The 27,347-nt window shown below is 51.9% G+C and overlaps 1 protein-coding gene and 1 non-coding gene across 2 annotated transcripts; one reads left to right on the top strand and one right to left on the bottom strand.

The window, feature by feature from the left end:
• Positions 1-1,525: 1,525 nt before the first annotated feature.
• Serinc2 (serine incorporator 2) lies at positions 1,526-22,613 on the bottom strand. Its single transcript, XM_050155747.1, has 10 exons — positions 22,495-22,613; positions 11,517-11,678; positions 10,748-10,938; positions 10,090-10,169; positions 9,575-9,712; positions 7,667-7,836; positions 6,315-6,405; positions 5,908-6,043; positions 3,223-3,432; positions 1,526-2,069 (listed from the first exon to the last, which is right to left on the bottom strand). Exons 1-10 carry the CDS (start codon positions 22,531-22,533, stop codon positions 1,934-1,936), a joined length of 1,353 nt encoding a protein of 450 aa, XP_050011704.1. The 5' UTR covers positions 22,534-22,613; the 3' UTR covers positions 1,526-1,933.
• A 3,749-nt stretch (positions 22,614-26,362) lies between these two features.
• On the top strand, positions 26,363-26,469 carry LOC126510355 (U6 spliceosomal RNA). Its single transcript, XR_007594352.1, has one exon. It is a non-coding gene; the product is annotated as a U6 spliceosomal RNA (small nuclear RNA).
• The last annotated feature ends 878 nt before the right edge of the window (positions 26,470-27,347 follow it).

Genomic DNA, 27,347 nt, shown 5'->3' with positions numbered 1-27,347 from the left:
AGGGAGAAGGGACTATGGATTCTACTGTGTACCTACTGTGTGCTAGGACAGGATGGAGTGGCTGATGATATACGTTGTGTGCCTACTGTGTGCTAGGACAGGATGGAGTGGCCGATGATATACGTTGTGTGCCTACTGTGTGCTAGGACAGGAAGAAGGAGCTATAGATATCCACTGTGTACCTACTGTGTGCTAGGACAGGAAGGAACAGCTGATGATATATGCTGTGTGCCTACTGTGCGCTAGGACAAGCAGAAGGGGCTGAGGATGTCTACTGTGTACCTACTGTATGCACAGTAGACCAAGAAATCCTCCAGACCCACTCTAGTGAGAGAGCCTTCCTTAGCTTCACCTAGTTGGGCTTTCCACCCACCCTACCTCACCCAGGAAAATCTGTCTAAAACATCATCTGGGAGATCCCAGTATCAACTCACCCCTCTAGGGATGCCCCTGGCTCAGCACTCCAGCAGCTCCCCTCTGCCTTTAGGGTACCTAGTCTCCCCACAACCCCTGAGAGTCTGTGCCAGGCCACCCATCTTCTCACGCTCCTCTGACCCCACAATGCCCTCTGCACCCCAGTAAGTTTGTATTCACTCTTGAGCCCCAGCAAGCCTCCAGCAGTTATTCCCTGTGCTTTGAGCGCTAGGCCCAAGTGAGTTTCCAGGGTGTCTATTAGACTCATCCATTCCCAGGATGCCTGCTCCATTCCCGCACTCCCTAAAACCCTGGGCTACCTGGGAGGTGGTCGGGTCTCAGGCAAGCCTGTGAAACTTTGTATTTATTATGTATACAGTGTTCTGTCTGCAGTCCAGAAGAGATAAATTACAGATGGCTGTGAGCCACCATGTGGTTTCTGGAACTGAACTCAGGACTCTGGAAGAGCAGCCAGTGCTCTTAACCTCTGAGCCATTCTCCAGCCCCCTCCAGGCAAGACTGTAAAGGGTACCTAGCCAGACTATCAAAAAACTACCTACAGTCCACACCCACGAGCACCACCACACCACCACGAGGGATGAATGGCCTGCACTGGAGTAACAGGAGCCTGTCTCTGACCCTCACACCAGCACCTCTGGCTGAGTCTGCTGCACCGGCCACTCCTTGGGCCATCGCAGAAGCCACTGACCAACCAGGCAGCACTGCTCTCCTCGAATCACTGGGGAGAGCGACCCAGCCTCCTCAGAGTAGCAGAACCAGGCTTGGTGGCTTCAGAGCATGAGCCCTTCCTTAGGTGTTCCAAGGCCTGGGAACGCTCTGGGTCTCCTCTGGAATCCCACGGCATCAAGCCCAAGGACCATTGCGGTGAGAAGAGAAGCGAGCATAGCAATGAGGCCCAGACTATGAACAGGGGTCAGAGGGGAGCAGAGCAGAGAACAGACGCTAGAAATCAGGGCCCTGAGCCCAGCCCTTTTGGCTCCCTGACAGAACCCCTGCTCTCCAGCCTGCCCACCATACTCTCCAAGACCCTTATTCCCAGGCATGGCATTCTACTCCCCCACGGTGAGGAGCACAGGACATGGAAGTCACACACGTGGACGGGTGTGTTTATTGGGTGGAGTCTCAGAGACTCAGTAAGGCACGTGGTCTAGGAAAGAGTGTTGGCTCTGGAGGCCTGGATCACAGGCCTTGGTGTGGGCACCCCAGTGGGGTGGGTACCCCCTGCCAGCTGAGCAGCTCTGGGCCACTCTCCTTCCATGCCCTCTTCTGGGGACCCTGAGAACAGGAGTTACTTCTGCCCCAAGGGTGAGTGTGCATGGCCACGGGCAGCAGAAAGTGGGGCTTGATCAGAGCCTAATATTCCACAGACCCCAGAGGCACTGAGAATGGAGGGTCCCTGACTCGGGCAGGTCCTGGAAGAGGGTGGGTGGGTGCGACCGAGGGTGGGCCGGCCCTTGTTGAGCCCCAAGGCACCAGGTGAGCGGGCTGCAGGGCCTTCTCAGCTGAAGTCTCTGTTGGGCAGGAGCAGGGGGGCCACCAGGGTCCACAGGTAGAGGAACAGCCCTGCCCAGCTGGCGCAGATCTTCACCCACACAGAGGTCCACGTGCTGATCATCTTCCGGGTCTCGCCAGGGCTGGAACACACCATCCGGCTCATGAGCTCGGCCCCCAATCCTGTGACCTCAGTCCTGTTCCCTGATTTGACATAACTAAACCCAACCCTAGCTCCTTACCCTGCACCTCCACTTCCTGTGTCTCACACTGGAGACACCCTGGCCTTGGGACCCTGGACCACAGAGCCAACCTTGACCTCAATTCCCATCTTGACCAGACGTCTAGGTTTTGACTTGACCTGCCTCTTCGTCCCTCATTCTGTCATCCTGAGCCAAGCATAGTGATGCTAATAATCCAAGCACTTGGAAGGCGAGGCAAGAAGAACAGGAGTTAAGGACCATCCTTGGCTACATAATAAATCTGAGAGACCAGCCTGGGCTACATGAGACCTTGTATCAAAAGCAAAACAAAAAAGTCCAAGGGCCAGCGGCCCAGGCCTGTAATCCCAGCCTCTCAGGAAAGTGAGGCAGGAGGATCTCAAGTTCAAGCACACCTGGACAACCACAGAGAAACCCCATCTTCAGTATTTTGTCACCCAGTTCTCTGGCCTCACCCCTCACCCCTGAGGACTGATGAACTCTGTCCTTAAGCCTTCCTGGCCTTGACTTTGGTCCTTAATCTGATGACTCAGCCTTGGCCCCTGATTTCAGCTCCTTGCCCCTCTAACTGGTTTGATTGCCTCTGAACCCCAATTTTAACCAAATGAGCTAGCCCCAATGCACACTGATACACGACTGCTCCCCAATAGTCCTGACAAGATGCAGCTCTCCATTGTCCCAACCCCAACTCTAGACCTCTTGATTCCAACGCTTAATTCCGTGGCTTCCATTCTGATTGCCGTACCCTAATCCTGCCTCTCCCTGCACCCCACACTGGGCTCCCCCACAACCCAGCTCTGATTTGCAAACATGGTCACCCTGCTGAAGCCCAGCCCCACCTCCTGTTTGTCCATTCTGGTCTCTTAGCTAAAGTGTGAGAAGCTGGGCTGATGAAGGCACAGCAGGGAAACTAAGGCAGAAGGGTCTGTTTTGTGGGGGCCTAAGACAGGTTCTGCCACCTAGGTTCCCAAGCCTGAGCAGAGACCGGAAGACCCAGGAGGGGCTGGAGAAAACACTCAGGGAGTCCACCCGGGGCTGGCTGGGTCCTCCCGCCCACCAGGCTGCCTCAGCGCACCTGTACCAGTTGGTAAGTGTCATCATGACATGCAGGGAGGCCAAGACCAGGCAGAAGTGGAAGAAGGAATAGCTGTAGGTGACACCATCCTGCTCGTTGTCGTAGGCGCGGCCCTCACTGATGGTCACCTGCTGCTGCTGCATCGTCTCCACGGGACACTCCTCCGTCTGCATTAGGCTGTTCACCTGCCGGTGGTCAGAAGATCGCAGACTGTGGGAGAGGAAGGCAGGCTATTAGGGCCACTGACGGAGATGGGCAGACACAGCAGGGCGTGACTTGTGAGCCAGGGTCACAACACTAGACTCGGGTGGCCCAGGCTCCTTGGACGCCCAGGAGCCAACACAGTTCCATCTCTCAGCTCTACTCCGATCCTTACAAACCTGAGTAAAATACAGCTCTGTGAGCCCTTGATTCCCTCAAGTACCTCCCAAATGTCCGGTCCAGGGTATAAACTAAATAATCACTTCACCACTTCCAGAACAGGCACTGAATACTGAGTACTGAATACTGAGTACCGAATACTGAGTACTGAGTACCAAGTACTGAAAGCACCAAACCAGGAGCTTCATTCATCAAGGTTCTGCTGGCTCAGTTTTGGTCACGAACTAGGGAACCTCAACCAAGGAATTCTTTCCACCAGATCAGCTTGTAGACAAGTCTTTGGGACATTATCTTGGTTAATTATTGATATAGGAGGACCCAGCTCAATGTGGGCAGTGCCACCCTGGACAGGCATAAGAAAGCCAACTGAGCAAGCCATGCAGTAAGCCAGGAAGCAGTGGTTTTCCATGGCTTCTGCCTCAGTTCCTAATTCCAGGTTTCTACCTTGAGTTCTTGCTCAGACACGTTTTCATGATGAACTGTTTCCTGTCTGGAAGCATAAGCCGAAATAAATCCTTGTCTCCCAAGTTGCTTTTGATCCATGGTGTTTATCACAGTGACAGAAAGAAGATTAATACAGGCTGTTTTTATTGGGTGGAAGGTGTATGTATATGTGTGCATGTGTAGTGTGCTTGCCTGTAAGGGACATGATGCATATGTGTATGTATGTGTATGTGTGTAAATGTGTAGGCAAAAGATAATGTTAGATTCCTCTCTCAACTGCTCATCCACTTTCTTTTTTGAAACAGGGTCTCTCACTAAACCTGGAACTTGACATTTCAGACACACCGGCTGGCCAGCAAGCTCCCGAGCCCCTCCTGTCTCAACCCTGCAGTGCTGGGGTACAGCAGTGTCCTGTAGTATATGCTGGGGTACATCAATGTCCTGTAGTATATGCTAGGGTACAGCAGTGTCCTGTAGTATATGCTGGGGTACAGCAGTGTCCTGTAGTATAAGCTGGGGTACAGCAGTGTCCTGTAGTATATGCTGGGGTACAGCAGTGTGCTGTAGTATATGCTGGGGTACAGCAGTGTCCTGTGGTATATGCTGGGGTACAGCAGTGTCCTGTAGTATAAGCTGGGGATGTAAGCTCAGGTCCTCATATCTGCACAGCCTATACTTTCGCCCTGACTCATCAGCGCAGCACTCTGGTTGTTTTGTGTGACAGTCTCACAAGCCCAGGCTGGCCCGGACTATGTCACTATGTCGTTCTGAAACTCACAGCAATCCTCCTGCTTCTGCTTCCCAGGGGTGGGAATTAAAGGCATGAGCCATGTCTGGAAACTCTGAGCTTTGTTAGTCCTGGGTATCTGGTGTTAGCCACTGCCTTCGTGTTTAGGAAAAGCAAGCAGAGGGGAGGTCAGTGCAGAGCACTGGTCTAGCACGTGCAAGGCCCTGGCCGGATCCCAGCACTGAAAAGAAAGACCAAAAAATGCCATGGGTCCCCCAAGGTGACTCAATGAGGTAAATGTCCTTGCTGCTCAAACCTGGTGACCCCGAGTTTCACCCTCACAACCCATGTAAAGGTGGAGGCAGAAAGCTGACTTCATAGCCTTATCCCCTGACCTCTACATATGTGCCATGGTACATACACAACATGCACATATATGGTACATACTCATACATACACAACAGCTCATATATGCAGGAGTAATTTTTAAACGTCTGTGTTTTATTATCTGGGTGCTGGCCTTTCTTGAGCTCTTGGTTGGCTAATGAATACCTCAGTACATTCAACATTTTGGAATTTTACTTGGGAAGGTTTTTTTTTTTTTTTATAGCTTGCACCTTAATACTTTGATTCTTTGCTGTTTCTATTGGCCCATAGCATTGTTCTAATAAATTCCATGAGAAAGTTTTCGCGACAATAATAAACAGGACCAGGGACATGGCTCAGAAGGTCAAGTCACCTGCTGCCAAGCCTAATGGCATAAGTTCAATCCCGAAGGAGAGAACCAACTAAAAGGGGCATTTTCTTGATTAACGATTGCTTAATCTATCATTATAAGGGAGAGGGGGAGAGGGGGGGGGAGAAGAAAGCCTACCCTATTGTGGGTGACACCATTGTTGGGCAGATGAGCCTGGAGTGTTGAAGAAAGAGAACTCAACAAGCCACCGAAAGCAAACCAATAGGCAGTGTTCCCTCCGTGACAGACATGGCTGAGACACACAACTGTAATCCAAATAAGCCTTTTCCTCGCCGTGCTGGTTTTAGTTACAGTGCTTATCACAGCAATAGGAAGTTCCCCAGTCCTCTCTCTCTCCCCCACTCAGCACCCGTCCCGGAGCCCAAGTCCCTGGTACCTAATGAAGAAGGTGCACAGGATGAAGATGACGAGGCCCACGATGCTCGGAGCATCCCACCACACGGTGCTGTAGTCCTCCAAGTTCATCTGGCCTGTTCCATTTCTGATGGGCAGGTGAGGGTTGCATTTTTGGTCTGGGTATGGAACACAGATACCTTTAACCTTAGCTGACTGGATCTAGGAGCCAGGGAACTCTGAGGAGAGGCAGAGAGCTGACCCAAGAGGACAGACAGACAGACACACTCACAGGGGTGGCAGACACAGTAAAGACAGATAAACAACTCCAGGAGCAGATGGGGCCCTCTTGTCCACCCCCAGTACTGAGCCTCTAGGTGTTCCACACCCCTGTGATGTCCCTAATACTTCAGCAGGCCACTGCTGGACCAGTGCCTGCCTCACACTCACCAGGAACGTTGGATAGGGCCGACCAGGTGACAAACATGGTATACAACGTGATGACGGAGGCCTGCAGCAGGCCTGAGTTAGGCTGGGCATCCTGGCAATGACAGTTCATAGGTAAGAGCTCAGCCCGCTCACCCCGCTAGAGCACCCGCCACTCTTCCCTACCCAAAACTGGAGCCCCAATTCTTTCTCTTGACACCCCAGATTACCAAAACCCTTTCTTTTGCAAATGCTCGGGTCAGCCCCTCTCTAGTTTGCTCAGCTTCACTTGCGCCCTACACCCCACTGTCACACTCCAGACTCTGCAGCCCCCTCCTCTCCCACCTCACCTGGCCCCTCTGGTTGGGGCAGGAGGGGGGACTGGAGAGGGGAAATAAGGCCCTGAGCACCGCCCCCATGGAAGCTCCTGCCTCACCAGATCCCTGCCTTTGCTCCACAAAGCTCACAAAGAAACTGGCTTCGTTCAGCCTTGACTCCTTGCTGGATTGCCCCTCTCCTCACTGCCTGCACGAGCTCTTGGTTCAAATCCCCACTCTGCTGTTTACTAGCCTTGGCTAAGAATCTGCATTTTGTAGAAGTGTGTGTGTGTGTGTGTGTGTGCGCGCGCACGCGCGTGCATGTGTGTGCATGCATGTGTATGTATGTGTGTATGTTGTGTGTACGTGTGTGTTACATGTATGTGTGTATGCACATGACCATGGAGGCCAAAGACACTTCACCTGTCACCCCTCAGGAACCATCCTTTTGTTTTTGAGAGACAAGATTCTCAGTGGGACCTGGTGCTTGCCAGTTTGGCTAGGCTAGCTGTCCCCACCTCCCTAGCTCTTGGATAATAAGCACACCTGACCTTTTGACATGGGCACTGTAAGAACCAAAGCCAACCTGCAAGCCCCACCTGCCCAAGAACCAGGTGACTTCCTGGAATTCTGGGAGTTGTAGTTCTTGGAAAATAACGGTCAAATGGGAAATACAGTGGCCAAACAGTTTTGTCTTTTAAAAACCCGTACAAGGGACTATAGAGCTGACTTGGAGGTTAAGAACACTGTCTGCTCTTCCAGAGGTCCCAAGTTCAATTCCCAGTACCACATGGTGGCTCACAACCATAATAGGATCTGATGCCCTCTTCTGGCCTGCAGGTGTACATTCAGAGCACTCATAAAGCATAAATAAAATTTTTAAAAAGCACTTTCCCAAAGATGCCTAGCTTGTAGATATGACAGCCAAATCAGGAGACCAGGAGCTTAGATGCTATCAACACAGGCCAGGTCTCTTCGACCTGTCAGTGCCTGTCCTGGGACCCAGCTTCATCCATGAAGTCCCACCTGCAAAGAGACTGGACCAACGGGCAGGCTCACCTGGACCTTGGGCAGGACGGCAACGATGGAGACGCAGACGCAGAAGGTGAGATTGAGGCTGATGAAGACCTTGCCCTCGTGGCAGGCGCCAGACTCGGTGTAGTAGACGAACATCAGCGCCACAGCAGCAATGGACAGCAGGTAGAAGAGGAAGGTAAAGAAGAAAAGGCCTGGGCACCGTGGAGAAGAGCAACAGCTCAGATTCGTGAGGCAGAGACAGGAGCGCCAGCTACCCCAGAGGGCTGCAGCTGCCCTCCTGCCATAGGCCTCAGTTTCTTGATGTGAGGCGTGGCTCCCCACAGCACCTTTGTGAGTTCCTGCCCAACTCAATCCATAATGACTCATACGGCTGTAAGGAGGTGCCTGTCACTCTAAGGACAGTAAATCAAAACAGGGTTGTACCGGATGTCACTGTACCGCTATCATCTGAAAGAATTTGCGGGTAGGGCTGGAGACAGCTCAGCAGCTAGGAGCACTTGCTGCTCTCACAAAGGACTGGGGTCAGCACCCAGCACCCACATGGTGACTCACAACCATCCATGACTCCAGTCCCAGGTGATATGTCACACACTGACACACACACACATGCAGACAAAAACCCATACACATAAAATAAATAAAGCCAAAATAATGTGCTGGTAAAGCCCACAAGACGATATAAGATATGAGAAATTCAACTTTTATGCTCCATTATATGTTTCACCCCCGCCTAAAGTTCTAGTTTTGGTTAGCCAACTTCAGCAGCCTTGGGTCTTGAATATGATTAAATTTTGAAATCTAGAAAAATGACTGATGAACGATCCCGCAATAAACCCAGGCTCCAATCTGAACTCAAAACATCCCATTTTCTAAAATAGTCTCATTAATTCTCCTCTTCTTCTTGTTCTAAGACAGGGTTTCTCTGTGTAGCCCTGACTGTCCTGGAACTTGCTCTGTAGAGCAGGCTGGCCTCTAACTCACAGGGATCTGCCTGTCTCTGCCTCCTGAGCACTGGGATTAAAGTGTGCACCACCACACCGGGACCCTTACTGTGGTCAGGCACTGACATGCATTAGTGAATATTAAAAGAAATTGTTTTTAAAAAGTTTGAACAGAGTGCCCCGCGTGAGCGTATAATAGTGATCCCACAAGCCATGGGTTATTCAATGAGGAAAGGGGTGCCAATCTCCAGTCACAGTCAACCATGGCCTCATGGGCTAGCCTGGGCAACCTAGTGAGACTATGCCTCAAAATAACAAGAAAGAAGTGGGCTGGGGGTGTAGCTCAGCGGTACAGTGCTTGCTTGACTAGCATGCGCAAGATCCTGGGTTTAATCCCCAGTAATATTTTTAGAAGAGGTTGCTGGGCGGTGGTGGCACACATCTTTAATCCCGGCACTTGGGAGGCAGAGGCAGATCTGTGTGAGTTCAAGGCCAGCCTGGTCTACAAAGCAATTTCCAGGATAGCTGGGGCTGTTATATAGAGAAACCTTGTCTTGAAAAAAGAAAGAAAAGGTTATACTAGCAAATTGTCATTAGTACGTGGCAAGATTCTCATCAGTTGCTCACAAAAACAAGGGTCTTGTCAATAACTCATGAGATCTGATGATTAGACAGAGACCAGCAGGCTCAGAAAGGTCAGAAGGGCAATGAATGCTGGCCCGGACTTTCTTACAGACTTAGGAGAAGTGGAGGGGATTCAGCAGGGATTCCAATAACCAGACATCACTTAAAGTATGGTTGAGCCGCCACCAAAAGGGCCTGGCACATTCCCTGCTCTGTGTAGTCTGTCTGTCGGAAGCTATGGATCTCAACCCCTCAGGGCCCCTCAGGCAGCTTCCCAGGGCCCGTTCCCTCCTCCAAACTTCAACTCCAGACCCCATCCATCAGGCACGCAGCCCCTCAGTGTGGAGGCCAGCCTGGCACTGACCTGCATACCAGGCTGGGGAGTCACACTCCTCGGCCTTGCACAGCCACCGCTGGTTCCAGGAGTGTGCGAAGTCGATGAAGAGGATCAGCTGGATGAGGATGAAGAGGAAGGAGCCCACGACGCCAAAGTAGAACCAGACTGTGGGGAGGGAGCAATGGGGTGGGTGGTTGGGCCGTAGGAGCGGCTACGGGGACAGCAGGTCCCCAGGGTTCCTAGCATGCCTTCACTCAGCTGTCCTCTCTCAAACACACAGACTCATGCATTAGTCACTCGTGTCCTACTCTGTGTGGGGACATTAACAGAATCAGAGTTCTCCTCTCTTGGCGTGGCTGAGTAGGGTCCAGGCTAGGTAGTCCCCCACCCCGAGTTACCCCAAGGCTTCAAAGCCCAGCACTAGGATGCTATCTAGTGAAGAAAACGCAGAGGGCTGCCAGCCACCTGGAGTCAGTGTGATGCCAAGGCAGAGCCACCCCCACCCTCCTTGCTGCCCCTCCCGTGCCCTCAGAGCCACCTACTCTTGGGAAAGGAGCCATCAGGGATGTAGAAGGCACCCACGGTGATACCCACGAGGATCAGGAACTTAAAAAACCAAAACCTACAAGAGAGATGAAGGGGGAAGCTGAGTGGGGGCCTTGACAGAACCAGAGCGGAGGCAGCCCAGAACCTCCACCCAAGGGACAGGTCCTAGGAGAGAGGAAGGGGCATACTGGTGACCTGACAGACAAGGGCTTCCCCACTCCTAGAAAAAAACTGGAACTCAGGGCAGGGGGAAGAACCAAGCGGCGAGACTAGAACTGAACTGTTGTGTGTGTAGCAACCACTACCATCTCTGAACTTTATCCTCCATTCAAAACGTATTTGAGTAGGGGTAGATCAACAGGTGACTTGTCACACAAGCATGAAGACCAACCGGTGATCTTCAGCCCTCCCATAAAAACCCAGACATGCTTGTCGCTGGGGACCTGGCCAGCCAGGCTAGTGTAATCAGCCCCAGGTGAGAGACCCTGTTTCCTGTTTCACAAAAAAAGAAAAGGTGGGGATGGTTCCCGGGAACAGCTGAGGCTGACCTCTGGCTTCTACCAGTCTGAGGGCAGGGTCTAGAGTCCCTGGGGATAGGCAGAGGGGAGAAGAGCCTTCCAGGGGAGTGTGCGGGTGCCTGTGGTTGCCCCTTACCCATTCTGGATGGCCGCTCGTGGGTCCCGGCTGCTGCGGACGCAGATCATCAACAGCATGAAGAAGAAGAAAAAGGCCGCTGTGGCAAAGCACATGCGGTAGACGGCGCGAAAACCCAGCAGGGAGCCACAGTCCACGGGGCCCTGCAGGACCAAGGGTTGCTGGGTCCTGTCCTCACACACCCAGGGTAGCTGTGGAGACAACAGGGCAGCTTGAAAGCCCCATCCACCAGAACCCTGCAGCCTCCACTCAGGCCTGTTTCCCTAAGAGAGGCTGCCCAGACCCCTATCCCATAACAACCCCTCACAACCATCGCCCACATCCCACACCCCCATCTCAGGCGGTCTCCACCTCCTGCCTTTAGCAGAACCACTAAGAGGTTTGCGGGACCCCCGAGAGAGTTGGCCTCTCTACGGACTCTGCAGGGATCCGCACCTCTGCACTGGTCAAGATGTTAAAGTCTTGGGCCTCAAAACCCCCTGTGGGGGTGCGCTAAGGTCAAGTCAGGATACCCAACCCGGGCTTCAACATCCAAAGGGAGACGCACTCCCAGAACCTGCCTCTAGAGGGCAGCAGTGATAAATGGGCTTTTCCAAGGGGAACCCGCTCCTGTAGGATCCACCCTGTAGGAAGCTCAGGTGTCCTCCCACCCCTGCGTACCAGCGTTTGGAACTTCAATCATTTTCCCTTGACTGTGAAGGGTGGGGCGGGGCGGGGCGGGGCGGGGCGGGGCGATCCGGTGCCTCCCAACACCCTCGCAGACACTTACCTTGTAAAGCTGACTCTCCACTCCGGGGCTCAGCATGATGATGGACACCAGCACCCCCAAGAAGAGAAAGCTGGTGAAGAGGAGGCGGCTCACCGTGGAGTTCCGGGTTGAGGGGCAACAGCCGCATAGTATACAGGGTGCAGAGCCGCAGAGGCAGGATGCCTAGGGGAGGCAGGGAAGGGCAGCCCCGTCAGTTCCATTTCATACATGGGCACTCAACACCCTCCACCGGCCCCACCTCGGTCTTCAAGTCTGTGCTGAGCTGGGGAGAGAACCCCCATTTAACTTTCTAATTCAGTACTGCAACTGAATCCATATAGGACCACAAAGCCTGTAGCTGCAGAAGTGAGGGCTAGTGTCACAGTATTGCTTAGCCAGAGGGGGTGATTAGAAAGAAAACCAGAAGGCCATCTGCCACTGATGAATGACCTGTGTGACCTGTCACTCAACCTCTGAGCCCGTTTCCCCATCTATAAAATAGGGATCATGAAGGTAGCCACTCTTCATAGGGCAGTTGTGAGAATAAAGTAGAGTGTTCAAATTACTTTGTTTTTTAGATTTATTTAGTCTATGTATACTGATGTTTGCAGCCTGCAGACCAGAAGGCATTGGCTCCCATTGATGGTTGTGGGCTACCATGTGGGTGCTGAGACATGTGGGTGCTGAGAATTGAACTCTGAACCTCTGGAAGGGCAGACAGTGCTCTTAACCATTGAGCCCTCTCCAGTCCTGGGTGTTTAAATTGTAAGCCCCAGTCAGGTGTGGTAACATATGCCTGTAATCCCTGGGACAGAAGGATCAAGAATTCAAGGCCAACCTCAGCTTCCTAGTGAGTTTGAGACCTGCCTAGGCTACATGAGACCTTGTCGCAGACAGACAGACAGAATGCAAGCTCCTTGGGACTCCCTATCTCTTCTCCAGCTCATGATTTCTCCATGGTTCTCTACTACTCTTTGTATCTTACTTGTCTGTCTGCATCTTCCGTGTAACAAGAATGGATTTTTGAGGCAGGCGGATCTCTGTGAGTTCGAGACCAGCCTGGTCTACAGAGCTAGTGCCAGGACAGGCTCTAAAGCCACAGAGAAACCCTGTCTCGAAAAACCAAAAAAAAAAAAAAAAAAAAAAAAAAAGGATTTTTGTCTGTTTCTGGGTCTAACCTAATAGGGGCTTATGAACTGTGTGTTCAATGAACATAAAGTGTTTCGCGTAGAACCAGATACATGTTAAGCCCTGAGACACCAGGATGCTCAAAACATCTGAAATTGAGACTCCCCGGAGGCTGTGTTTTGTCTGGGGCAGAACCCATGCTGGACAGCTGATGGTGGCCTAGTGCCTCTCACCATCCACTACGTAGGCTGCAGCCTTCCTAGGTTGAAACCACTGAGGGACTAGGGAGGCGACACACAGCTGAGTCAGTAGAGAAAAGACTCAGTCCTCTGGGAAACCAATCCCAAGCACAAGTCTTGAGGAAACAACCTGAGTTCTCACCCAGGTATTTAAGAACCCAAGAGGAACAGTCTTCGGTGGACCAAAAAGACCTTAAGCCAAAAGTTACTGACATTTTAAGCTATTCAAATACTGAGAGATTCCACGTCGGTGACAGAGCAAACCAGACTGGTTTTGACTGGGTTATGGCAAGTCCTAGAAGGCCCTCCTTGAGGAAGTGAACTGGGGGCTGAAGGATCAGGAAGCAATACCAGACCCAGAGGGAAAAACGTTCCTGCCTGCAGCAGCAGAGACTGTTGCATTTGAGGAAGGAAGGTGAAGAAGGCATGGTGAGCTGGCAGTGTGATGTCTGATGGACAGATGGGAGCAGATAGGGACCATCCGGACCACGGCTTCCATCCATAGGACAGTGGACACCCTCTGTGGGTACACAGCCCCGACTGCAGAAACGACCTCAGCCCACTGGGTCAGCTTGGCTGACCGAAGCTTCAGAGGCTCTGGCTTCTCTGAGAACTTTCTGAACCCGTGGGGGACATAACTCTCTCCACGTGGCTGCCTTCCTATTTGCCTCTTCTTCCAAAATGAAAGATCCCCGGAAATACTGTCACCCACAAAGTCAAGAGCAACAAGGATGCTAAACCAGCAACTTCTGGTCCCATATTCCGGTTGTTCCTGAAGCCCGGCCTCCTGGGCTTTGGGGAAGCCAGAGAGATGTCTCAGTTTACACATGCAGATGATGAGGTTAAACATTACAGGCTTAGCAGAGGTTACAGGGCAACATGGTCACACGGCACTGAGGCCGGGAGACGGAAGTGACAGAAAGAACTAACTCGGGGGGGGGGGGTGTGGAAAGCATGCCACCCACCCACGGGATGCTTCCCATCTAAAATATGAAGAAAGCGAGACCCAAAAAGGTGACAGGAGCCAGAGCATGGCCACACACACCTAGAATCCCAGCACTCCAGAGGCGGAGGGCTGAGGGAAGAGGATCATGACCTTAAGACCAACCTGAGCTAAACAATGCATTTGAAGCCGGCCTGTCCATCCCTGTCACCACCTCAAAAAAGTTTCATATGACCAAGATCTATACATCAGCCTAGGAGCAGGGATTGAAACCCAGGTCTCTGCGGCCAGCGCCAGGCTTTGCCCACAGACACACCACTTCCCAGCCCACAGTCTTGTGGATGGGAGTGTCCTTTAATTTCTAAATGCCCCAGCCATGTAAACAATCCCCGCAAGGGTAGTGCAAACCGGGACTTCCCTCCCACGTCAGGTGCCTCTTCCATTAGGCCCCGCCTCCGGGTCCTGGCACTTTCAGTTTGTGCCACTAGGAAAAGTCAGACGCGCGACCAGGTTCCAGCTTCCAGCGAGAAGCTGTCTCAGTTCATTTCGTCACCAAGAGGTCAAAACACAGAAGCTTTTCCAGGAGCTCCTGAGACCTCAAACGTCAGGGTGTCTCAGGTCCTGATGTGGAGCCAGAGGGCCCAGGTTAAGAGAGATACAGGCCCGACACCCTGCTCCCCAGTGTGCAAGTCCACACACCACTTGATCAACCTGCCACCCTGGGCTGGCCTGGACCAGGTCCCACCAGAGCTGCTTCGTACAGACACCCTGGCCTCTGGGCAGGAGGGAGAGCAGCCATGAGCTCGCAGGAACACCGAAGTGCGTGTGTGCTGTACAAGGCAGGAAATAACCTGAGGAGGCTGACAACCAGGTGCCTGTCATGTATATCACGGTCCTCCACAACAGGACTGCTCTATGGTGTGTGTGTGTGTGTGTGTGTGTGTGTGTGTGTGTGTGTGTGTGTGCACGTGCACACACGCGGGCGTGTGCACTGCAGCACATTAGATCACCATCTGCTGATTTCACACATGGGGTGCACTCTTGTCATCTCAGCTGTTCAAGAAGCTAAGGCAGAAAGGTTGTGAGTTCAGAACCAGCCTGGGCTGCAGAGTGAGGTCAAGGCTAGCCTGGAGGACTCAGTGAGACCCCATTTCAAAGTAAAAAAAAATTTAAATGTCTGAAGAGGTAGCTCAGCAGTAGAGTACTGGCTTGGCACAAGATCTGAGCTTACTCTCCAGCATTGCAAAGGCAACTTAGTTGTTCTTGTTGAGACTGTCTGCTTGACCAGGCTGGTCTCAAACTTGCTACATAGCTGAGGATGGCTTTGAACTCTTGATCTTCTATTTTCCGGCCTCCACCAAAACCCATCCTTTTCTCTTCTTCCTTTCTTCCTTCCTTCCTTCCTTCCTTCCTTCCTTCCTTCCTTCCTTCCTTTCTTTGTTTTTGTTTTGTTTTTCAAGACAGGGTTTCTCTGTAGCTCTAGTTATCCTGAAACTTGGAACTTTCTCTGTAGACCATGCTGGCCCAGAACTCAGAGCTCACCTGCCTCTGCCTCTTAAGTGCTGGAATTAAAGGGTGTACACACCACCACCCAACTCTTTTTTTTTTTTTTTAAGATAGAATCTCACTATGTAGCCCTAGCTGACTTGAATCTTGATTTATAGACCAGGCTGGATTCTATTCACAGAGGTCTGCGTGCCTCTGCCTCCTGAGGGCTGAGATAAAGGCGTGCGCCACCAGGCTACAAGGTTTCTTAGTATCTGACCAACCCTGGGGGAGTCTCTGCAGTGAACCCCAGAAAGCATGCTGACAACAGTGGAGAGCTTACTCCCTTCCCCAGCTAGTCACACAGCTTTGGAGCTAGGTGGATAGAGGTATCCCTAAGACATTCATCTGCCCTCCTGGTTGTTCCTAGAAACATTTGTAGGGCGCTGGGTAGGCATAAGAGGGAGTTCAGGGGCCACAATTTTGAGATGTGTTTAAAATAAAATGGCTTTCACTCCTAGATGTGTATCAAAAAAAAACAAAAACAAAAACAAACAAACAAACAAAAAAACTGAACAACCCCTGAAGAGATAAAGTTTGGTCTAGATGCACACCGGAGTGTTAATGTAACTCTTACAAAGGAAACGCTGGGTGTGACGGAGCAAACCTGTAACCCCAGCAATCGGAAGGCAGAGACAGTGCAAGGCCAGTCTGGGCCACACAGGGAGATGTGCCACAAAATAATGAATAAACAGATTCCATTCCAACAAATGCCACAACCTGCACGACAGGATTCGGGATGACATAATCCAAGCACAAAGGACACGAACGGTATAAGGAACCCAGATTAGCTGAATTCATTGAGAGGAAGTTTCGGTGAGCTGGCGTGGTGACCAAGGGTTTCTGTCTGGGGAGATGGAAAAGGTGCTGCAGGCGGTGCTGGCGATGCCAGCAAATCAGTGTGAAGCTGATGACCTTGAACTGTACCGAAATCTAAACTGAGGCCAAGGGCGGCTGATGGGGGAGAATCCGTAGCACTCTTGTGCCCGAGGTCGGTCAGGGTCACATACTGAGTCCTCACTCTAAAGAAACAATGACTGCAGAGGCAGATCATGTGTGAGAACATGTGTTTATTTCAGCACAGTACAGGAGGTGGGGCTGAGGGGCAACTGTGATGTAGCTCAGCTGGTGCCTGGTGTGCACAAGGCTTTGGTGTTGGTCCTGGGAGAGGGGGTGCAGGTGTCTGCACTCAGGAGGCAGAGGCAGGAGGGTCAGGTGTTAGTCTGAGGTTAACCTAGGATACATGAGACCCTGAAGGGGTGAGAAGAAGAGATGAAAAGTGAGTGGGGGGAGAAAGGGAGGATGGGAGAGGAGAAAAGAGAAGTGGAAATAAAAACAAAGGAAAGGAAAGGGGGGGCAAACCATTTCACCTCCCTGAACCCCGTGCCCAAGCGGGGAAGTAAGATTGTAGCTCAGAGGCCACAGCACTGGCCCAGTGCACAAAGGCCTTGAGTTCAATACCCAGCAACACAGACAGACAAAGCTGGAGGTGGTAGCCCACTTGAGTACTCCTAGCACTTGGGAAACGGAAGCAGGAGGGTCACAAGTTCAAGGTCATCCTCGGCTTTGTAATGAGTTCAAGACCAACCTGAGCTATGCGAGATCTGTCTCAAAAGTCAAAACACAAGAGCTGGAGAGATGGCTCAGAGGTTAAGAGCATTGCCTGCTCTTCCAAAGGTCCTGAATTCAATTCCCAGCAACCACATGGTGGCTCATAACCATCTGTAATGGGGTCTGGTTCCCTCTTCTGGCCTGAAGGCATACACACAGACAGAATATTGTATACATAATAAATAAATATTTTAAAAAATCAAAACACAGTACCAAGGAGGAGGAGGGGGAAGGGGAGGACAAGACAGTAGAAGCAGCGGCCAAAATGCCACTGTATTTTCTTGACTTCCAGAGTGGCCAGAGCGGTACTGGGAGATAGTCACTGTCCTTCAAGTTTATGCCAGAGAGTCTCTGGATTTCCTGCCCCCAAAGGCAACGGGGCCCAAAGAAGAGTGACAGCAGATTTACACTTAGTGACAGAACTATGGTCCCAAAATGAGGAGGCAGATGGCTGAGCAGGGGCGTGGGGAGAGAGTCACTGGCTGCTCTGAGTCACCCAGAAGAGAGAACTGACATCAGGAGACACAAGGCGGCAGTTATCACTGAGAGCCTGGACTGACGATATTCATTCTGACAACGCCACTTGCCTCGGCTGGGTCATTTAACTAGGACTGCCTGGAAAGATAAATGACTAAAACAAAGATCAAACATCCAGACGGTAGGCATTATACTATATAATACGGTAGGATAGGATCTCATAACTATTTAAAAGTCAAAACTTGGCACAGGGATGCACCCTGAAGCCTCCACAAACCACGCAGTCATGTAAGCACAGAGGGAGAGACAGCTGAAGGCTCCCACACTTCTCCCTGCAGGCTCCTGGAGCCAACTCTTTCAACGTTTCCCCTCCCTGGACTCTCAGTATCCTTATCTATGAAATGGGCTCTTGGGCAGGACACTAACTTGGCCAAGTTCAGGCTCTCCATATAGACAGCCCTGAGTTTTGTGGTGTTTCCCGAGAGTGGGGTGTCCCCACTTCCTCATTGGCAGTCCTCAGTAATTCACCGCTGTGTTGTTTGTGGCTTGGCTGCTGCACGCCAACTCAATGCAAAATGTATCCATGCACCCCTCTCGGGACTGTTTAATACCTACACAGGTGAGGGGTGGGTCCTGCTCTTCCTCCAACTCTATGGACACGGAGAGGGTATGTGCTGCCCACCGTGGGCAGATGAGAAGATGCCAAGTCAGGGTTTGAACCCATGTCTTGGACAGTTCCTCAAACGCACAACCCTCCCTAAAAATCTGCTGGCCACCCAGACTGTGTGGTTTGTCTAGTTACTCCCCACCCTGTGAACCCAGCCTATCTTCCACCTAAGGCAGGACTCACTGGTCCAGTGCAAATGCCAAGCAGAAGTGGACAACTGAGTCACAGCTAGGAGAACACAGAAGTCTCCCACCAACCCAGGCACCCAGAAACACTTGGGGCCTTCCCATCAAGACTTCTGTGTGAGGCCTGCCTGGTCTACAAAGCAAGTTCCAGGAGAGCCAGAGCTGTTATACAGAGAAACCCTGTCTCAAAAAATAAATAAATAAATAAATAAATAAATAAATAAATAAATAAATAAATAAAATAAATAAAAAAACAACAACAACAAAAAAGAACTCCTGTGGACTGGAGAAACGGCTCCATGGTGAAGAGAGCTTGCTGCGCAATCACGAAGACCAGAGTTCGGATCTCAGAACCCATGTAATAAATCATGGGTCCCATGAACACCTGGAACCCAAGCTCCTGGGCAGAGTGGAGGCAGGAGGATAGCTGGGGCTTGCTGGCTTCCAATCTAGCCAAGAAAGCATGAGTTCCGGGTTCAGGGAAAGACCCCACCCCAAAGGAATGACAGAGAACATCTGACACTCTCTTCTGGCTTCTGCAGGAGCACATATGTGCACGTGCCCATGGACCTGCACATACACTCACACGTAAGGATAAGTAAATCCTTAAAAACTTCACTCCTGCTGGGTGGAGGTGGCGCACGCCTTTAATCCTAGCACTTGGGAGACAGAGGCAGGTGGATCTCAGTGAGTTCCAGGCCAGCCTGGTCTATAAGAGCAAATTCCAGGACAGCCAGTGCTATTACAAGAGGTAGCCTGTCTGGAAAAACAAGCAAAGAACAAACAACAACAACAAAAACCAAAAAGCTTCACTCCCATGGGGCAACGTTTCCCGGAAGCAGGGTACTGGGCATCGAGGAGTGCCCCTCTCTACCACCTATTACTGCTCTGCTGTGAGGAAATCATTGAATCCCTCTGCTCCAGCTTCTTCATCAGAAAAATGGAAATCAATTTTCTGAGACAATTCTGAAGCCTAGGACTCAAGCTAAGGAGAACCTTTGAACTTCAGGTCCTTCTTCTTACCATTTTTTAATTTAGTGGGTTTGGAGTGCTTGGTTGGTTGGTTTTGTTTTTTTGAGACACGGTTTCCCTGTTTAACAGTCCTGGTTGCCCTGAAACTTACTCTGTGACCAGGCTGGCTTTGACCTCGGGAATCCTCCTGCCTCTGCCTCCCAAGTGCTGGGATTAAAAGAGTGTGCCACCATTGCCTGACCGGATCCTTCTGCCTCCACCTCCCAAGTGCTGAGGTCATCAAGCTCGGTTTATGCCTTACTGAGGATGGAACCCAGGGCTTCATCATTCTAGGCAAGAACAACCAAGCTACAGCCCCAGCCTGGGATGAGAATAATACCAAGCACACCGCTGGGGTCTTTGCGAAGATTAAACACAAGGGCACATATACAGGATGACAGTTCCTGTCGATTGTCAGCTTGACAAGATCTAGAGTTGTCTCAGAGCCAAACACGTAGGCCTGTGTATAAAGGGGCATCTAGATTAGTTCACTGAGGAGGGGAGACCCGTGTAAATGCAGATAACAACATCCTGTGGGCTTGGGTCCCTGACTGAATGAGGAAGAAAGTTGAGCACAAACATCCACATCTTTCCACTTCCTGACTGTCGGGGCAATGTGACCAGTGGTCACAAGTTCCTGCCACCAAGCCTGCCCTGCAGTAACGGACTGAGAGCTAAAGCTGCTTTTGCTGGGTATTTTGTTGCAGCGAGGAAAGTAAATGCTCATAAATACATAAATATTTTTCTTGCAGTGCTGGGCCCATGCCATAAGATAGCTCCATTCCTGGGTGCTGACCTACAGTAAGGACAGAGTGAATGGTGGCCACTGTGGGCATGGTCACCTGTAAAATGGAGTAACAGTGCCATAGGTATTCTGGGAGAATCAGTGAGACAGCATGGCCAAGAGCTTTGGTACAGGACATGACCTGGCATACTAAACATCAGAGGGCACCAAAGGCAGGGGCAGGTCCCTTACAGATCCTGGATAGTAGCTATCTTCCAGTTCTCCCCTAGACCAGGTCTGTCTCTAGGCAACCAGAAAGCACTTGGGGGGAGGGGGATGTAAGAGATGAAGCCTGGACCAAAATCAGATTTAAAAAAAAAATTGTATCCCAGGCTTGTTTGACACTCACTATGTAGTAGAAGCTGACCTGAACTTCTGATTCTTCTGCCTCTGCATTCTGAATACTGCATTACTGTGTCTGGCTTCAGACTTTTAAAATTCATTTTAGATTCATTTTTTTATTTTTATCTTATGTGTATGAGTGTTTTTACCTGCATGCATGTCTGTGCACTGTGTGTGCAGTGCCTGAGGGAAACAGAAGAGGATGCTAGCTACCTAGGAACTGGAGTTACAGATCATTGTGAGCTGCCCTGTAGGCACTGGGAATCCAACTCTGGTCCTCCAGACCAACAGCCAATGAATGCTCTTAAACGCTAAGCCCGCTCTCCAGCTCTCTGGCTTCGGGTTTGAAACCTGATTGTAATTCCCTCCTATTTCCACTGGGCAACCTGAGACAAGAGAGCTAACCCCTGGAATGAGGATCTGAGCAAAGCCTGGCTGGCCTCATCTCTGTCCTGCAGACTGGGTGACTCAGAGAAGTTCTTGGCTCTGTTCTCCAGATGGAATTCTCCACCTACATTTCCTCCAGGATAACAGCAGCTCCCACGATGCCTGCTCACTATACACAGGAGCTGGGTGGCAGTTTCCACCTCTCATCTGTTATATTCCCAATAGTGTACCAAGGAAAGCACTGCAGGGGCCTTCAGCTCACAGATGGGGAGAGCAAGGCATAGGGAACTGGCAGGTCTGCCCTCAGAACCCTCCCCCAGCCGGGCATGGGTAACCAGGCAAGACCAGATAGGAATCTTGTGGGCTGTGAGTGGCTCGGTCTCCCTCCCTAACCAGGAAGCAGTGCCTGGAAAAGGGCAGAGGCATCAGCAAGCAATATCCTTACTCTTGATCAGACTAGGGAGCAAGAGAACACACACACACACACACACACACACACACACACACACACACACCCCTTTCAATGGAAACAGGCCCAACAGAGGACAAGAGCTGTGTCCAGGGACCCACTCAATTTCCTCCCCAGGCTGAGCGCACTCTCAGAAAACGGCTACAAAGAAAACCTCTAGATGCCCAGCTCTGGCCTGGGCACCCGCTCCTAACACGCACACAAATCAGGGACAAAGGAAGCAAGTCCTGAGCGTTCATTTTGCAGCCAGCCGCTGGAGCCCCTCTCCGCCCCTCTTTGTGTGGGGCCAGAAGGGGAGGGAGCAGTCTGAATGAACCTCAGATTTAATGTGAAGGGAGGAAGGGAAGGGGGCTGGGAAAGGGAAAGTATGGGCCTCCCAGCCGGGTATGGCTGCATCCCCTCCCCTCTGTTCGTTGTTGCCCCAAAACAGAGCTGGCCACCCGTCTGGTCCCCAACACAGGCGACCAGGTGGGCACATACAACCTCCTTCTATTTCTGGGTCTTCCCGAATCCAAAGTTTGACCCGGGTGGTCGGTGACAATCGACACCAACCTCGTTCAAGTGGAGGGCTTCATACCCAACCCCCAACCCCCATCCCCTTCCCGGCTCGGGCTGGAGGGGAGGGGTCCGGAGCTTTGGGGGTGGGGGGAGTGCCCAAGAGTGAGCCGGCCAGACTGCGCACAGAGAGAGGATGTAGACGGTTCTGACGCTCAGACAGACGGACTGAGCCCGAACCCTAGAGACAGGACAAACACAAAAGAACAGACTGAGCCAGGCGACAGGGACAGACAGAATGACAGCTCTGCCAGAGAGAAGCACAGGCAGAGGGGAGCCGGGACCCTGCTAGTCACACAAAGAGTCCCGCGCCCCGGAGAGAGACGCGCCACGCTCCCGGGGGCCGCTCTTTGATGGGGCACGCACGGTGGCGGCGGGGCTCCCTGCACTCGCTGAGGGCCTCAATGTCCCGGTTCCCGGAGCGGTGGCGCCTAGGGCACCCAGCCGCGCCCCACCCCTCCCCGCGGTTACCCGAGCGGCGACACCAGCTGTCCAGAGCCCGGCTACCGAAACCGAGTGACTGTGGAAAGAGGTTTAGAAGGGCGCCTGTGGGGTCCCAGAAAGACAAGTTTGGAGAAAACAAAAAAGAAGAAAGTACTTGGAGAAGGTAGAGAAAAAGTGAGCGGTGGCGCAGCAGGGACGGGGTAGACACTCACGCAGCTGAGCAGGGAACAGGCCCCTAGACAGGCCCCCATGGCTGAGCGTGGCCCGGGGCGCGGGGCGCTGGCCTCGGATCCCGGATCCGGTGAAACTCCAGGCGCTTGGCTGGCCCCACCCCGAGCCCAGCCCCGCCCAGGCCCCGCCCCCACCTGCCGAAGTCGCTCGACACTTTCCGGCGACGCTCGGCGGCCTCCTAAGACTCACCTGGGACAGGTGCTTGGGGCTAGACTTTACCGAAAGAGGTTGAGGTGGGGAAAACTCCTGTAATTACGCGGGCGGGCGCAGCCCCACCCAACTCTGACCTAGGCTTGTAATCCTGAACCGTGCGAGAATATGGAAATACACCTGGATTTGAACTTTACCAGGGCCATTGTGTGACTGACCCCAGGAAGGATCTAAGAGGTGGTCCTCCGTGACTCCTTTAGACCTTGGCGCAAAACCTTTGCTCTATCTATGGGTGCTGAATAATAAATTACTGGATGACAAGGAGGGGTGGTATCATAGCTGAGTTGGCTACATGCATGAAGTCCTGGGTTTGAGCCACATAAAACGACATGGTGGCTCATGCCCGTAATTCGAGCACTCGGGAGTCTGTGGAGTCAGGAATCAGAAATTCAAGATCATCCTTGGCTGCATAGCCAGTTTCTAGGTCAGCCTGGGCTACGTGAGATTCTGTGGAAGGAAAGAAGGAGTGGAGGGGGGAAGGGAAGGAGAGAGAGACAGAGAGATGGTGGTTGGGGGAGGCTACTTTACTTCTCTGAGCCTCAGTTTCCCCTACTGAAGTAACGGTGCTTGCCCCGGGGCACTGTCACAACACGCAGCGAGTGCTCAAGGAATAGAAGCCCCTCATCATCCAGTCCCCGCCAAGGCCCCCAACCTCGTATCTGTCCAGACCACCTCCTCTCCATCCACCTCTTCTTCAAACCACTGGCCCTGCCTCCGGCCACACAGACACACAGATGCAGGCAGACTGCTCGGCACTGCTCGCTCCCTGTGCATGGGCAGCCAGACCTCCCAGCTAAGGAGGTCACTGGGGGGAGGGCATCCTGGCAGGTCATCCCCACGATCAGGTCAGGTGCAGCAGAGGTGGGTAATTATGGTAGCTCACCCCAAACCTTCTCCCCATCGACTCTAGACCAGATAATGTTAGGGAAGGAAGTGTATAGGCTTTGGCTGGCCCCAGGGGCCAAAGATCTTGCCCAACTGCTTCCCCGGGTGATTCTCACAGCACCTGGCTGAGCAGGTAATTGTGCCAGGGCTGTTCCGCAAATACCCTGCACTTTCCCTCCTCCACACATCAGCCCGTGCGGTGCCTTCCTCCTGAAAGTCCTTCTCTTTAGCCCACCAGTGGTGTCTTCAAAGCTTTCCTCACACCCCACATCTTCGGGATGCAGAGAACCATGTCCACCAGCCTACGGCCTAGCCCGACGGGGAATAAATGAAGCTCTGCCCACTTCCCTGGCACTCCTAGCACAATAGACCCTCACACGTCATTCACCTTGCCAGAGCTCAAGCAAGAGCCACGCTCTTTCGTGGCGCCATCTGAGTCCGTGTCTGTCCTGAGAAGTAGATTTGTTCCCTGCCCTGATTCACAGATGAGGAAACTGAGGCTCAAGGTAAACTTAGCCCTGGCCAGACACAGTGGTCACAGAAACTGCTGCTCTTGCTACTGAGGTCCGCACAACTCGGAAGGGATAGTGCTAAGAAGCCACCAAGTGTGGCCTTGGCCTCAGATCCTCAAGGGCTGTCCTTGGCCAGCTGCACCTCTCTTGGAGACTGGAAGTGATTGAAAGCATCACCCTGCCCCGATTCATCTCTGGCTGTACTCTCTCTTTCTGTGAGCGCTGCACAAGGAGGAGACACGGCGAGGCAGGATGCTTGCTGCATGGCTAAGTGAGCTCTCAGCACAAACTGCTTCCTCATTCTACCGTGACAACATCCTGACTCCACAACCCCACACAGTCACCTTCCACACGCCTGCTCTCTAAACCTGAAATGCCACCCACCCTCCAATTGTGTCCATCCCAGGATCTGCTCCCTCAGACACCCCTGTCCCCATCAACTCTACCAACAGCACCCCCTTTCTATGACCCAGGGCATTGGTAGGATGCCCAAGACACAGAGGGATGACACCTGGGGTTCCTATGCTGCCCCAGCCTCCCAGAGCCTATGCCATCCTGGGGACACTTCACCTCCTCTGCTTCGGTACCCTTCCCTGAAGTAAGGTAGGAGCATCCAAGAGCACAGTCTAAAAGTAGTTGGTTTTTTGAGTGGTGAGGTAGTTGAGGCAGGATCTCACTGTCTAGCCTTGGCTAGTCTAGAACTTGCTTTGTAGACCAGGCTGGCCTCAAAAGCACAGAGATCCGCCTGCATCTGCCTCCTGAGTGCTGAGATTAAAGGCTTGCGCCACCACAACCACCCGGCTGAGCAGCTGCTTTCTGAGAAGAGAGGACATTAATATGGCTGCAGTGCAGAGAGCCTAAATTTTAGGCTGGAAATTTGCACGACAGAATACTGTGCTGTCACGGTGCTGGCCTTACCCACACCTGAGACCACGGCCAGCTAGGCTCCAGGATCCTCAGCATCACCCTGGGAGGAAGGACCAACCCTGTGCCAACTACTCACTGTGTAGTCCTCAGCATCACCCTGGGAGGAAGGACCAACCCTGTGCCGACTACTCACTGTGTAGTCCTGTCCGGCCACCTCCTCCTCCTTTAGCCTCACGCTTCTCATCTGTAAAACGGAAACAATCATTTTGCACGGGTTATCTCAGGGGCTGGTGAGGACATGCTATGAAGAAGGGGATTGCAAGGTTTGGTTGCTTGGCAACCTCAGCCCTTCAGCTTTTCTCTCAGTCTTCAGCCTCCCGTTTGGGACTAGAATAACCGTCTCTCACACTTCCAAAGACAAGATCACAACTGTGTGGCGTGGCCGTGACAAGTCATCCAGCCTCACCGAGCCTCACGGGAGTGCGAGGGTGCAGATTTAGCTTCTCCACTTAATGACATGGAAACTGAATTCATTGAGGAAAAATTGGTCCATCCCCCTGTGCCTGTCACCCACTCAACTCCCTAATCCCCATAGGAAGAAAGCCCTGGTTTCCACAAGCCATCTGCCCCAGGGGTCTCTGACATACTGTCATTACTGAACAAATCTTAACAAAGACCTAAGCCCTCCCAAGCCCTTAATGGCACCTAACTTCCCACAGTCCAGTGGTACCCAGTCCTCTCACCAGCCTCCCGTCCATGAGGACTCAGACGCGCTCCTGCCTTGAGCCTCCTGTCCCCTGGGCCTCAGATCTCTGCACTGGCCTCTACTTCCTGCTTATGACCCATTTACAGAGTAGGGATGAGGCCATCCCTTATGAATATGCATGTAGGGTAATGAGGGCTTGGGATTGGGGGAGCACCTGGGAAGAGGCATAATCACTATTTACCTTGGTCTCGCCATACTAACTCCCAACCAGGACTGTCCTTCCCCTCAAAGGTGCATGGGAGCCGAAGCAGTGAACTCAACAGGGGCACTAACTGCTCACAGGTGCCTATGGCTGCTGTCACTTGGCAAAGAGAACCTTGGGTAAGACGTACCCAGTGGCTGTGAGCAGAGCCAGTATGGAACCCAGGTCCTTCCAGAGCATCATGAGCTGGTGTGTTTAAACCCTGCTGCCAGGTGTGTTCGGCTTGAGAACACTGCACATGGTCTTTAGAGCCACATCTGGACATCTCATGTCTTTGAAGAAGATTCATGAACAGGATGTCTCATGCTTTTAATCCCAGTACTTGGCAGGAGGATTGCCATGATTTTGAGGCTAGCCTGGACTACAGAATGGGATCATGTCTCAAAAAAAAAAAAAAATCAAAAAGCATGCTCGCTTCGACAGCACATATCCTAAAACTGGAACGATACAGAGAAGATTAGCATGGCCCCTGCGCAAGGATGACATGCAAATTCGTGAAGCGTTCCATACTTTAAAAAAAAAAAGTCAAAAAGCAAGAAAAAGAAATGAAAAGAGAAAGGGAGGGTGGGAAGGAGGAGAAAAGAAAGAAAAAAGAAAGAATAGGATGAGAGACAAGGAAAAGAGGCGAGAGGGAGGGAGAGAAGACAAAAGGAAAGGAGAGGGAGGAAGGAAGAAGGAAGGGAGGGAGGGAAAGAGGGAGGGAAGAAGGAAGGAAGGAAAGAAGAAAGGAAGGAAGGAAGGAAGGAAGGAAGGAAGGAAGGAAGGAAGGAAGGAAGGAAAGAAAAGACAGACTCTAACCTGGAAATGACAATGTGGAAGTGTAGAGACAGCCAGGTGTGTATTCACAGTCCATGTTCAACACATGTGTGGGAATACACATATGGTGTCATTCATGCAGATACAAGTGCAGATGTTCGGCATACACACCTCTGGACCACTTTAGGACCTTTTCTCAACCATCAGTCACAGAGGGCGGAGTGTGGCCTGGATGCTGAGGATGAAGCAGCAACTATGCTAATAGTCATTGTTGGTAGAGAGAGTGCCTAGTGGGCTGTGTTCCCCGCTCTAGAGGGCTCCAGCTTCCCAAGTGGAAAGTGTCTGGGATGAGAAAGAAAAGACTGGTGAAGGTGGAAAGATAGGCAAACAGGGGTTCTATCAGAGGTGAAGATAGCCAGCCAGGGTCTGCAGACATTTCCCTCAAAGACAGCGGGAGTCTTCCCTGAATGCAGGTGAGCAAAGGTGTGTTGCACAGGGCCGGGCGATGCTTGCTATGAGGACGTATGTGGTTATATGCATGGAGAGTGCACGTGTGAATTTGGGGTGTTAATAAATCATATGCAGTATGTATACATGTGGGTTTCACATGTGGGTGTGTAGGTGTTGGTATGTGCA

The sequence above is a fragment of the Alexandromys fortis genome, unplaced genomic scaffold (assembly GCF_014885135.2).
Source record: "Alexandromys fortis isolate MF-2015 unplaced genomic scaffold, M_Fortis_MF-2015_v1.1 scaffold_26, whole genome shotgun sequence".
Taxonomy (NCBI): domain Eukaryota; kingdom Metazoa; phylum Chordata; class Mammalia; order Rodentia; family Cricetidae; genus Alexandromys; species Alexandromys fortis.
Note: the sequence above shows the minus strand (reverse complement) of the source record. Positions and strands in the feature narration are given on the sequence as shown.